The sequence below is a fragment of the Malus domestica genome, chromosome 09, assembly GCF_042453785.1.
Source record: "Malus domestica chromosome 09, GDT2T_hap1".
In the NCBI taxonomy this organism is placed as follows: domain Eukaryota; kingdom Viridiplantae; phylum Streptophyta; class Magnoliopsida; order Rosales; family Rosaceae; genus Malus; species Malus domestica.
The window spans coordinates 24,365,958-24,380,955 of record NC_091669.1 but is presented as its reverse complement, the minus strand read 5'-3'; the positions used below and the strand labels follow the sequence as shown (position 1 = coordinate 24,380,955).

At 34.6% G+C, this 14,998-nt stretch overlaps 1 protein-coding gene across 1 annotated transcript; it reads right to left on the bottom strand.

Annotated features, from left to right (window-relative positions):
• Positions 1–6,825: 6,825 nt before the first annotated feature.
• LOC114827145 (uncharacterized) lies at positions 6,826–14,211 on the bottom strand. Its single transcript, XM_070804461.1, has 3 exons — positions 14,136–14,211; positions 12,984–13,060; positions 6,826–7,107 (listed from the first exon to the last, which is right to left on the bottom strand). The coding sequence occupies exons 1-3, from the start codon at positions 14,209–14,211 to the stop codon at positions 6,826–6,828; spliced, it is 435 nt and encodes a 144-aa protein (XP_070660562.1).
• Between the last annotated feature and the right edge of the window lie 787 nt (positions 14,212–14,998).

The following is a 14,998-nucleotide window of genomic DNA, read 5'->3' as shown; positions in this document are numbered from 1 at the left end:
ACAAGAAAAGCCAAACCTAAAAGTGTACACTTTACACCTTATTTCCAGTTGCATGATGATATCCGGATAATGCTTACGGTAGCTACTCATTGTGATTATGAGATTTCGCATATAGACATGGAGATAGCCTTCTTAAATGGCTATCTTGAAAAAGAGCTATATATGGAACAATTTGAGAAGTTTGTGCCTAAAGGTGAAGCGCATAAGCTATGCAAGCTTAAATGCTCTATCTATTAACTCACACAAGCACCTCAAACTTGAACAATAGATTTGACGAAGTCATATGGCGATATGATTTCGAAAAGAATTCAGACAAATCATGTGTTTACAAGAAACAAATTGGAGGTTCAATCACTTTCCTAGTGTTAAATGACAAAGCTATGCTTATGAAAGTAAAAAGCTTGGTTATCATCATGATATAGAACATATTTGCACTAACCTTTAAAATCGAGCAATATATGCACTAACCTTAAAAAATTGGAACGTGATGTCACTGATCCAAATCGTTGATCTTTTTCAGTCACCTATAAGATCAAGTTTTTAAAAAGAAACTCCAAAAAATGGTTACTGGTGATGAAAAATCAAAGAGTAAATGCAAACGACAATCAGACGGTTAGAATTTGTCACTAAGGTTTATGGATTGTAATGCCCAATTTCAGAGAAAGTTGTAGGTGTTGTACTTTTATGCGCAAACGGAAGTGAATTCTAACAAAGTACCAATATCAACGTCGTATGTGAAAGCTAAAACAAACAATCTCAAACTAACACAAGAGATTTACGTGGTTCGGCGTAAAGCCTACATCCAAAGCGAAGCACGGCGAGGAATTTTACTAAACAAATGGAGATTACAAAAGAGTTTTTAAACTCCCACAACCCAAATCCCACAAATTACAAACCCTAAACCAAGCGATTAGAGAACCCAAAACTAACGGAGAAGATTCTCCCAAATTGCTCTCTAACTCACAAACTCACAAATTGCCACACAAATGAGCCACACAAAATACACTAACCCTAAGGTCCTATTTATAGTGCATAGGACTTAGGTTGCAATAAGAATCCTAATAGGAAGTAAATCCAAATCCTAATCAAATAGAGAATTAACAAAACTTCTCCACCAAGGAAACCAACTAAGAAGTCAAAATCCAAACCCAAATAGGACACCAAAACCAAATAGGTAACACAAACCTAATTTATTGCATCATCGTAATTTTGAGCCAAAAACCCAACAGTAGGCATTGTAATCATAAGGGTTTCTATATATTTTTTTTCACTTGTAAATGAATTATTACTATTTTTTTGAAAATCACAAGAAAAACATTATTCACGAGGGTTTGGAGGGTTTCAAAAATCCAAATGGTGGTATAACCGTCGTCAATGTGTACAATATGCGATCTTGAAATTTGCCATATATATTTTTTCCATTTCTATATTAATTGTGATTTTTTTTGGGCGCTTTGGTACTTACAAAGGGTCGAAAATGAGTGCAAAATGAAAAAGTCTGTTGGTATGTGATCGAGAATGCGATGTCTTTGACGTGAACGTCTCCTATTTCATTTTAACTTGATTTCAATAATTGGTATAGTATTTTACACTTTTACATTATTTTATTCTCATTACGATCTAGGGTGTAGGGTTTAGGATTTAGTTTCATAAGGTGTCACAAAGCTTCATCCAAAGAATACAAAACAGAGGGCTGCCACAAAATTCATCCAAAATAACCAACAATTTGAAAGGAGATTACTAAAGCATGCCCACATGAAATTCACTTTAACAACACCTGAATCATTAATAATGTACATCACCCCTTAACTAAAATCATTACATATTGTCACAAGAATTGGAAAATTTGTCCAACAACACATATTCCTTAGATATTCTGTTTCTAAACTAAATTTGTTCATCAACCAAAAAGCTCTAGACATTGTGGACGCTATGCAACATGTCAACAACCCTTGTCAATCGGAATGGAAGGACGTTTGGCTGCGTAACTATATCCAATGGAAGCTTAACAAACTACAATTCGATAACTTTCAAGGTGAAAATATCGCAATCCCCCCTAAGTAAACACATAACATATTAGAACCAAACAAAACTATGAACTATGTAAAATTTCATGACTGCCATCAATTAATTAGTCACTCACCCGTTGCCTTGTTGTGGAGCATCTTTGGTAATTGCAATAGGCCAAGGTCCTTCCTTCCCCTACAAGGACAGCCTCCTCAACAAATCTAGTAAGACGTGAGCGAGGGAGTCAACTTATCAGTCGAACGGCGCACTTGGGTTGTCATATGTAATGAGTCGTAAATGAAGATTTTTCCCTTAACCAGATCAACCTCAACGGCCACCCAGTGCTTATTAAGGTTCATGGCATAAAGACCTTCCTACCCCTTCGAGCCATGATATACTAAAGTCCAACATCTCCCCTTTCACCTTTTTCATCAACACTAGCACAAGTCCTTTAAAACCTTAGCCGTCCACACCTCTTGTTGCTTTTGCAGCTGTCCTTGATGCATAGTAAAGTGTACAGTAAGCCTATGCAGAATTGAATAACATATAGTAGAATCGTGAATAAGAAATCAAACAACATATAACATAAATCATCAATACGACAATGTACTCAATATCAAACCTGCAAAAGTTTTGAATATTATGGCAGCAAATAAGTTTGCTACTTTACCTGAAAATAGTCATTGGTATTGTTTTAAATTAAACATCAACAATGCAATCCCAACATAATTCAATCACTCCATAACAAATATTGTTTAGTCATTTACATTGGTGCACAGTCAACCTTCCAACTCAAGGAGCCGCCTCCAAAAGTCGGCATCTCCTTATGTCCTAATGGTTAAAGAGGCAACCAAACTAACAATTTAACAAAAAAGCATAACGGCTCATCATTATATTCAATCACTCATAAGCTTTCATGCATAAATGTGAAGTCAAGACTTTTAGATTTGACTTTCCTTGTCAAATATTGTAATTAAACCATGATGTGAGAAATAAGTTAACACAGAAAATTAAACCCTCTTTTTATGAATTGTAGCAAAGTATGTAAATAGGGATCGTTCTAGACCGGGGATTAGGAGGGATTGCTAAACACTTGAAAACTGACTTAGAAATGTAAAAACAAAGTTTAAAGCACTAGATTATACTCAAAGAATGCAAAACTAAACTCTAAAACACTAAAACGAACCAAAAGAATCAAAACAGCAACCAAACACTCAAAACTGCCTAAAAACCACTTTCTGGGCAGTTTTGAACACAAAGCATCAAATTGGACGAATTTGGGTTTTAACTTGTACCAAAACACTTAAAAACATAAACCAACACACTTTCCAATTAATCTAGGAATTCAAAATAATTGGGGATTTGATTTGGACGAAAATAAACTTAAATGGCAGATTGTAAGAGAAACAGATTGTAATACAAAGTTATGAAGAATCAATGGATGATGGAATGGCTAAGGGGTTCTTCTCCACACATGAAATATATGCAACCTAAATCGATTTCCAGTTATCAATTGAATAAGTTATGAATCTCGACACTCCAAGTTAATTAGGTCCGCTTAAATTAACCTTCAGATTTCCCTAGAATCATTGAATTGGATGAATATGCATCGCAAACAAATTATTCCTAACAAGTTCTTTATATGCACAGCATGATAAAGACACGAGTTAGAATCATTACGTTCTTTGGAAATCATAAGCATCGACAAGGCATTCGTAACTATGAAAAGCATGATACTCTTGCCAGGAATCTACTTAACATGATCGTGACTAGCGACCTTCACTACTTACGAATATAAATTCATAACGATTAGGTAAAACAAATTTATATCCTAGCATCAAATTCAAGCATGCAAATTAAGCGTGCACTCTCAACCAACATACAAGAATAAGTTCTAAATCAAATGGTTAAGCAAATTGTATTCACGACTTATGTAACAATAACTGGAAGTAATCAACTCATTTCACATATATAATCATGGTTTTGAATACACCCTTAGCCAAAAACGAAATTAGCCAATCATACTTAAAGCAAAACAAAGATTACATGAATTAGACATTAAAATCCAAAGAAAGAAAACACCTAGAATGCTCCAACTTGGTAGCAAGTGCATCCAAGATTCCTCTTTTCCCTTGCTTGCGGCAGATTGGGTTATGGACAAGTTTTGGGTAGTTTTATGGTGTAGAATGGATGGGGAATGGTATGGAAAGGTTTAGGGTGAGGGTGGAGGAGTGTTTGATGGTTGGAGGGTGGTGGAGAACTCGGCAAAAAGGGTGGAAGAAGGTGGAGTGGCTGTTATGTTTTCTGGGCACTAAAATGGTGTTTTTGGGGTGTTTTGCTGCCTAAGGTGAGTATGGACGAATTTTCTGCATGGATGATGAATATGGGAGGTTCAACCCTTTGCCAAGGGTTGTAAACATGTATATATAGGCCCCAAAAACCCTAGAGAATCAGATTAGGCAGTGGGGGAAATGCACAGCAAGGAGGGTGAATTTGTGGTGTGCAATGGTCCAAGGATGAAAATGGAGCAATGATGCAAAATATGGAGGGTAAAATGGAGTGGTATTTCAGCTAGGGAGCATGAATGATTGTGTTCATTGCATGGAAATGAAAAGGGGAGGTGAAATGTTTCAGAAATTAGTCAAAGGTGCAGCAACATGTGTTGCACACGGCATTGGATCCCAAATGTGGATGATGGAGCATCAATTGGTGCATGGAATGGTTGTGAAAGTTGTGTGAAATCAGATGGGTGAAGGGAACAAGAGGTATGCAGCAATTGAGTGTGATAATTGAGTGTATTGGGGCATGAAATCAGAAATATTTTAGGGGACAAGGATGATTAAGCATGCATGGGAATCCAAAGGGAATGCAATGTGGATTGCACGGCAAGGATGCTCTTGTTCTTTTGTGGCTGAATTCATGATCCTTTGTACACTAATTCTTCACATTCTTAGCCTCTTTAAGTCTTCAATTTCGTCCAAACCTTGGTTCCAAATATGTGACATGCATTCCAAGCTCCATTTTGCTCCAAAATGCTCCAAAATGCATCTTCTTGCCTACTTTGTCCTTAAAATCTGAAAACACATGAAAATGACTTTAAACATTAAAATAACTAAGGACACACGACATAAATGCACAAGAACAAGCCAACTAAGTCGCATAAATATGCTCCTATCAAACCACACACATATGCTAAATCGAGCTTTAGGCTATACTCTGATTATGGAATATTGCTATTAGAGGAAATGTTCAAGATGTGGCACATTTCACCTCAAAGGGTTTGTTCATGCATGTATATTCCATGTCTATATTTGTGTTGCATTCTGTCTAGTTTGATTGTCTAGTCAGTTTTACGCGTTGACTTCCAACTGTATGGGCACACAAATTAAGACAGCCCACATGGGTTGACTGAAACCTTTTGCTAGTGGTTAAATTGTAGCAATTGATTTACCTATTTTTTGTTTACAGCTGACAAGTACCTTCGCATAAGTTGGCTGATTAAAATCATATTTCCTTTGGTGTGTTTGCGCTCTAGGGTTTTAGTTTTTTTTTTAAAAGGTTTAGAATTTATTTTAGAGTGAGAGAGTTGCCTTAAAAGCTTTGGGCCTGCCTCTTCAACATTTATGAAACCCTAACTGCCAAACCTTCTTCATGCATTAAACACCAATCATTAGGAAGTAGGTTTACAATGTTTTCATGGTCTTGCATTAAGTTTCAAATCCTTATATAAACCTAATTTTAGGATTCTCATCAGCTTTTTCCTTCAAATGGTTGATTGGAGAAACTGATTGGTCATTGAATCCAAATTTCACATAACCATCATTGTCATAACATTTGCATTGGTTGTGTTGGTTCTCGGTGCCACAAGGTGATGAGCTCGGGAGGAGCTGCCACTTCATGAAGACCAAGTAAGTCCATCTTATGTAAGGTAAGGTTGCACAAGGGTATAAGCTGCTCTGTAGATTAGGATCTAGGAATTGAGCTTGTGTGGATACTTTGTATGAAACTTGTTTAGCCTAGTGGATTAGACTTAGTGGTGAGTCCCAGGTTTTTTAACCCAAAGGTGGGGTTTTCCAACCAAAAAACTCCTTGTGTTGATTATTGTTATTCTTGTTCACATATCTTGTTAATTTTCTTGTAACTCATTGACTCTAGGGTTAGCAAATAGATATGTGCTTTCAACTAAATTTAACAAAGTTTAAATGTGCACTAAACTAGATCTTTGTTAATTAGGGTTACATTAGTAAGCCAGGTATAATTGCTTATTCTTGGTTTGGTAAACTGACAAATCTAATCTTAGTTGACTGGTGACACTGACTAGTCACTTAAGCATATATCAAATTTTAAATGACAAGATATTCCGCCTGATACCAATTTCAATAAATAAAAACCATACTTTATAGAGTATCTTACTCATTGTCGTTCTCCTTCATCATCTTGAATTGATAGAAAAGTTCTATCATATCAAGCACGCACCTTTCTTCTACGGCTTTAAGTATGGAATCTCTCTACACAACATCCTCTAAGGGTTAGACAACATGGTGTTTTGGGCATTTCTTGAGGTCAAAGACCCTAGCAATATAATCTACCATTTGCATTTCTTTTTCTGCTCCTTTTTATATGGCAAAGACTTCAGTGTCGCCCTTGTATAACGGACCTTTCTTTTAGTTCCCAAATGCTAGCTATCATGTGTAACCACTACATCTTTATTAGCATTGGAACCATTGACTTCTTCGTACCAGTCTGGTACTGCTTCTCCAACCAACTCAAGGAGCTTCGCACATACATATATCCCAATCACAAACTCATGCACTACTTTCAAAAGCTTTTATTCTTTTCAGCCATAATCTCCTTCCCTCCATTCTCACCTTCTTTCCTTCTTGATTCCTCATTTTCTTCGCCTTTGGAATCCTCCCTTACTTCCTCCTCATTTGTATTCTCTTCCTCAACTTGTTGCTTACCTTCTTCCTCACTACCTTGTTCATCACCGTCTTTCTCACCATCCTTTTCTTCAGCTTCAACCTCACCACCCTCTTCCCCATCCTCTTCTTCTTCCTCATGACCTTCTTTTTCAATAGTTTCGTCTTCCTCACTCAATTCCTCCACCCGTTTTTTCTAAACTTGCTTTCTTAATTCCTACTCTTCGATCTTCTTCCACATTTTCCGCTATGAAATATCCTTCTCATGCGCTATTTGCGGTATAGACTTCATTCGTTTTGGGTTATAGGTTGTCGAGCATCACAAGATCATCCTCATCCGCCCACGTCCAGTTACCTTTATTCTTCTCCAATTTAGTTGGCACAATTTCCCGAATCCCTATAGGCTACCCATTAATGTAGCAATCTTCACAAATTAATTTCTCACACATATTCATACTTAAACAATCATAAACATTCACAACATTTGCAAATAGTCATGTACATTTATAGACAATAATACCTCTCAGCTCTCAGTTATATACATCTTCAGCTGCTCGAAAGTGAGCTGCTTCTTCATTGCCTTCCAACAGAGAAGTCGCATGACTAATGAATCAGTACCCTAGAAATAATTGTTGAACCTACTCATGTCCTTAACGAGGTGGAAGTATCTAGATTCACAACCATATTACTCTTCGCCCATATCAAGATTGCCTTGGCAAAGTATACCAGCCCCAACTTCAATGCATCATCCTTATTTTCGCATTCTTTAAAATCACTTTCAAGCTCGACATAAGTCACCAAAATCATTTTGCTCACTTTCTTGTAGGCGATATTTGCTTTACCTTTGCCCTTCTCTCTCCTACCCTTGCTACTCTCTCCAACAAACTCAAATTTCTCAGGAAAATACTCCCACAAATCCTAATGTTGGAAGGCTCAACATCTATATAATAGGGTTCCTCGTAACGAAGCCTAGTAATGAGGCAAAAGTCTTTCTTCGTGAACTGGGTCACTTCACAACCGATTAAATAGCTTAGTCCCTCTAGGTATTTCACCCCTTGATTTGCCTAGGCCTGGCAATTCCTGACACGACCCGATAACCCGACACGACACGACACGAAATTAACAGGTGTTCGAGTCGACACGATAACGAAACGGGTCGTTATCGGGTAACCCGATAAGCACCTGTTAAGATAACGGGTTTGTTCGGGTATACACGTGGGTAACACGATACACGATAAGCAGAATATTAATTTAATAATTTATAACCCTAAAAAAATACTATAATAATTATATATATATATTAATTTAACAATTTTATACCCCTAAAAACTATAATAATTATATATATATATATATTATATTAACTATAATAATTATACCCAAAATATTAACTATAATAATTATATATATATATATATTAAATTTTATACCCCTAAAAACTATAATAATTATACATACAAAATAAATAGATTTAAATCTACTTAATAAATAAATACATATATACACACACACACACCATTGAACTTCATGGGATACGAATTATACGAAACTAATTTCAACGATCCAACCGTCAAACATGTTTGTATATACTTCGAGATCGCATACATCAAAAATTGCAAAAAACAAACATTCAGAGATCAAGTAACGGGACAAAACTTTTCGACGGTTATAAACGAAAAATCACGATTTAACGATCATTTTAACTCCGATTTTGATGATTTTTTACAAACACACTCCTTGATCCTATATGAATACAATGATTGAATTCGATCTTCAATTTAAAATATTTACACTAGTGGATACCACAAAATCTTATGTTATACTTAATAAAAGTATGAATAAACTCGTAAGTATTAGTGAATCTATTGTTTTGATGGGATACTCATTCTACAAAACTAGTTTCAATGATCCAACCGTCAAACATGTTTGTATATACTTCGAGATTGCATACGCTAAAAATTGCAAAAAACAAACATTCACAGATCAAGTAACGGGACGAAAGTTTTCGACGGTTATAAACGAAAAATCACGATTTAACGGTTATTTTAACTCCGATTTTGATGATTTTTGACAACTACACTCCTTGACCCTATATGAATACAAGTAATGAATTCGATCTTCAATTTAAAATATTTACACTAGTGGATACCACAAAATCTTATGTTATACTTAATAAAAGTATGAATAAACTATTAAGTATTAGTGAATCTATTGTTTTGATGGGATACTCATTCTACGAAACTAGTTTCAAAGATCCAACCGTCAAACATGTTTGTATATACTTCGAGATCGCATACGTCAAAAATTGCAAAAAACAAACATTCAGAGATCAAGTAACGGGACAAAACTTTTCGACGGTTATAAACGAAAAATCATGATTTAACGGTCATTTTAACTCCGATTTTGATGATTTTTTACAACCCCACTCCTTGACCCTATATGAATACAATGATTGAATTCGATCTTCAATTTAAAATATTTACACTAGTGGATACCACAAAATCTTATGTTATACTTAATAAAAGTATGAAAAAACTCTTAAGTATTACTGAATCTATTGTTTTGATGGCATACTCATTCTACAAAACTAGTTTCAATGATCCAACCGTCAAACATGTTTGTATATACTTCGAGATCGCATACGCCAAAAATTGCAAAAAACAAACATTCAGAGATCAAGTAACAGGACAAAAGTTTTCAACGGTTATAAACGAAAAATCACGATTTAATGGTTATTTTAACTCCGATTTTGATGATTTTTGACAACTACACTCCTTGACCCTATATGAATACAAGTAATAAATTCGATCTTCAATTTAAAATATTTACACTAGTGGATACCACAAAATCTTATGTTATACTTAATAAAAGTATGAATAAACTATTAAGTATTAGTGAATCTATTGTTTTGATGGGATACTCATTCTACGAAACTAGTTTCAAAGATCCAACCGTCAAACATGTTTGTATATACTTCGAGATCGCATATGTCAAAAATTACAAAAAACAAACATTCAGAGATCAGTTAACGGGACAAAACTTTTCGACGGTTATAAAAAGAAAAATCACGATTTAACGGTCATTTTAACTCTGATTTTGATGATTTTTTGCAGCTACACTCCTTGACCTTATATGAATACAATGATTAAATTCGATCTTCAATTTAAAATATTTACACTAGTGGATACCACAAAATCTTATATTATACTTAATAAAAGTATGAATAAACTATTAAGTATTAGTGAATCTATTGTTTTGATGGGATACTCATTCTACGATACTAGTTTCAATGATCCAACCGTCAAACATGTTTATATATACTTCGAGATCGGATACGCCAAAAATTGCAAAAAGAAAACATTCAGAGATCAAGTAACGGGACAAAACTTTTCGACGGTTATAAACGAAAAATCACGATTTAACGGTCATTTTAACTCCGATTTTGATGATTTTTTACAAATACACTCCTTGACCCTATATGAATACAATGATTGAATTCGATCTTCAATTTAAAATATTTACACTAGTGGATACCACAAAATCTTATGTTATACTTAATAAAAGTATGAATAAACTCTTAAGTATTAGTGAATCTATTGTTTTGATGGGATACTCATTCTACGAAACTAGTTTCAATGATCCAACCGTCAAACATGTTTGTATATATTTCGAGATCGCATACGCCAAAAATTGTAAAAAACAAACATTTAGAGAGCAAGTAACGGGACAAAACTTTTCGACGGTTATAAAAAGAAAAATCACGATTTAACGGTCATTTTAACTCTAATTTTGATGATTTTTTGCAGCTACACTCCTTGACCTTATATGAATACAATGATTGAATTCGATCTTCAATTTAAAATATTTACAATAGTGGATACCACAAAATCTTATATTATACTTAATAAAAGTATGAATAAACTATTAAGTATTAGTGAATATATTGTTTTGATGAGATACTCTTTCTGCGAAACTAGTTTCTAAGATCCAACCGTCAAACATGTTTGTATATACTTCGAGATCGCTTACGTCAAAAATTACAAAAAAAAAACATTCAGAGATCCAGTAACGGGACAAAAGTTTTCGACGGTTATAAACGAAAAATCACGATTTAACGGTCATTTTAACTCCGATTTTGATGATTTTTTACAACCACACTCCTTGATCATATATGAATACAATGATTGAATTTGATCTTCAATTTAAAATATTTACACTAGTGGATACCACAAAATCTTATGTTATACTTAATAAAAGTATGAATAAACTATTAAGTATTAGTGAATATATTATTTTGATGGGATACTCATTCTGCGAAACTAGTTTCAAAGATCCAACCGTCAAACATGTTTGTATATACTTCGAGATCGCATACATCAAAAATTACAAAAAACAAACATTCACAGATCAAGTAACGGGACAAAGGTTTTCGACGGTTATAAACGAAAAATTACGATTTAACGGTCATTTTAACTCCGATTTTGATGATTTTTTACAACCACACTCCTTGATCATATATGAATACAACGATTGAATTCGATCTTCAATTTAAAATATTTACACTAGTGGATAAACAATTAAGTATTAGTGAATCTATTGTTTTGATGAGATACTCATTCTACGAAACTAGTTTCAATGATCCAACCGTCAAACATGTTTATATATACTTCGAGATCGCATACGCCAAAAAGTGAAAAAAACAAACATTCAGAGATCAAGTAACGGGACAAAACTTTTCGACGGTTATAAACGAAAAATCACGATTTAACGGTCATTTTAACTCCGATTTTGATGATTTTTTACAACTACACTCCTTGACCCTATATGAATACAATGATTGAATTCGATCTTCAATTTAAAATATTTACACTAGTGGATACCACAAAATCTTATGTTATACTTAATAAAAGTATGAATAAACTCTTAAGTATTAGTGAATCTATTGTTTTGATGGGATACTCATTCTACGAAACTAGTTTCAATGATCCAACCGTCAAACATGTTTGTATATATTTCGAGATCGCATACGCCAAAAATTGCAAAAAACAAACATTTAGAGAGCAAGTAACGGGACAAAACGTTTCGACAGTTATAAACGAAAAATCACGATTTAACGGTTAATTTAACTCCGATTTTGATGATTTTTTACAACTACACTCCTTGACCTTATATGAATACAATGATTGAATTCGATCTTCAATTTAAAATATTTACACTAGTGGATACCACAAAATCTTATGTTTATACTTAATAAAAGTATGGTATAGTACTATTGTTTTATTTTTTTCATAATTATTTTGGTAAACTTCTCATAATTTGAATGATTTTTAATGTTTGGTTTTTCTATGCTTAGTTTATGCAGAAGAGAGTTATGACGTGGAAAACCTTACTGAAAACATCATCAACATAACTCTTGAAGGCAATAGATCAAGCCAAAGTTCCAATGCAATTTCATGATGATCGATGTAAATCGAGGATTTTGTAAATTGAGGTTTAAACTTTTGAGAAAGATTTCACAACCTTGAAAACAAAAACTGTTTCATTTTGCATATCCTTGCACATTTAAAATTTGTAATAGATTAGTAGTGTATGTATTATTTTTTTATTAGGCTCTTATTTTCGAGTGTAGATGTAGTACTTAAACGACAAATGTATTTTAATGTTTTGAAGTAATATTTATGTGGTAATGTGTGGTATGTGCAAATTTAAGAAAAAATATATATTTTTCTTAACGGGTCATAACGGGTCATAACGGGTCGGGTCACTTTACCCGTTGGTTAAAGTGACACGACCTGTTAAGGACCCGTTAAGATAACGGGTGTGACACGACACGACCCGTTAAGATAACAGGTGTTACACGAAAACGACACGAACACGACTGACACGACCCGTTTGCCAGGCCTAGATTTGCCACTCTACGAAGCGACAACTCATGCACCAATTGGCCACTGAAGGCTAGTTTATCGACATGCTCTAAGTGGTCAAATAATGATGCCCTAAGGTAGCAATATGTGCGTCATTAAACTTTTGACACATGACTCCTAGCACATGACTTACTTGGGATAGGTTCTTAAACATTCCCTTATATGATTCTTCTTCTTTTGTTGCTAGTTGAACCCCTAAGTTGCCATCTCCTGTACACATTTACAACCATTCAACATAACCAAAATTAAGAATATATACCCTTAACCCAACCTGTCAACAAGTTTTCATAAGAATGCATCAACCCTAAGCAAATCATCATGACTTAAGCAATCTTGAGTTAATTCATAAAATTAAAGAAGATTTCATCAACACAAATCAATCTCAAGATTTCATGAACACAAATCATCCCAACTCAGCAAATCACATCCATATTTGCCCAAAATTTCATATATATCAACCAATTTTCACTAATTTCATCAATGAACATGCATAGTTAACCATAAACACTAAATTAATTTACCAAATGTAACATAAATAAATAAAAAAAATTCTAAAGTTCCAAATTTCCAGACTCACCAAATTTCAAATTGACTTTGGCGGAAGGAAGTATGACGTTGAGTATTGTGGAAGTTAGAACTTTGAATGCGACTAGAAGGAAGCAAGCACCATATCCTTTATGTCGAACCCACTAAACAAATTATGAACCAATTTTGAACAAACTATGCTTCAGTTTCGAAAGCTGCGTCGGTGATAAGAGCATATTTATGCGACTTAATTAGCTTGTTTCCTTGCATTTACTTAATTTGTTCTTAGTTATTTTAGTATTTTAAGCTATTTTTGTGTGTTTGTAGATCCATAGGCCTTATGAAGCAATAAGGTGCACTTTGGTGCATTTTGGAGCAGTTTTGGGCTTGGAATAGATAGCACATGCATGGAGCAAGATGGATGGGCGAAATTGAAGACTAAAGAGACTAAGAATGTGTTAAAGAGAAAGAAGAATTAATTTAAAGAAGATAAAGAGCTCAGCAAGAAAAGAAGAAACATGAGTCAAGTTACCTTATTTTGATTTAACCTTTCTTAATCCTAATCCAACTAAGTTCCAGCCACAAGGAGGGTTCCCAAAGATATTAGGACACTAAATAAAGGATTCTAGAAGCCTTAATCTCAACCACAAAGGGGTGTCACACCACCTTTCACCTTCCTTGCTGTGCACACTATTCTTGTCACCTCCATTGTCTCATTGCTGCACCATTTTATCACTTTCCCCTTCCTTGCCTTACACACCACCCTTGTCCCCTTCATTGTCCACTTGCTGAACCATTACACCACCTTTCACCTTCCTTGCCGTGCACACATCCATGTCTCCCTCCTTGCAGCCTTAACCTTTTGCCTTTCCCTCCCTTTTCCTTGTCACACCACTCCATTTCTTTTCCCTAGCTATGCACTCATTCCCCTTTCTTCTAGATTTCTGCCACAACTTTCACTTTCACTATTGTGTCATAACCTTTCCTTTTCCCTTGCCTTGTGTCCTCTTCCTTGTCCCCTTAACCTTTTCATTGGATTCTGATTTGATTTAGAGTTAAAAATCCTTTTACAATCATTACTTTCTTTCCCTTGGTTTTTTTGCCACACCCTAGCTGTATTTCCCTAGTGTTTTGACATATTTTGCTATTTAAGTATGTGTAACAGCCATTGGGCATTCATCATTCATCCACTTCCATACACACCATTCACCACCATTCACACAACCAGAAATCCATACATAAACATCTTTGCCGCAGCCATCATCTCACCCATTCACCACCATACATACTTTCAGCCATTCTCCCATACAAACCACCACTCACACCTTTGTGCCACATATTTGCAAGGAAGGAGGATTGCTTCAAGTTGTGCTAGCCATTCAATTTGGATTGCTGGAGCATTCTAGGTGTATTCTACTTTAGTTTTCAATGTTTAATTTCAATTGTTTCTGTTTAATTGCAAGTATGAGGAACTAAACCCCTACTTAGCTAGAGGGAAGTTCGAAACCATGAACATCCTTGAGATATGAATTGATTTCTTCCAATTGTGATTTGATAAGTTGTGAATGCAATTCAATTAACTGTTTTCTTCAAAACTGATTCTTTTATGTTGATTAAGGATGC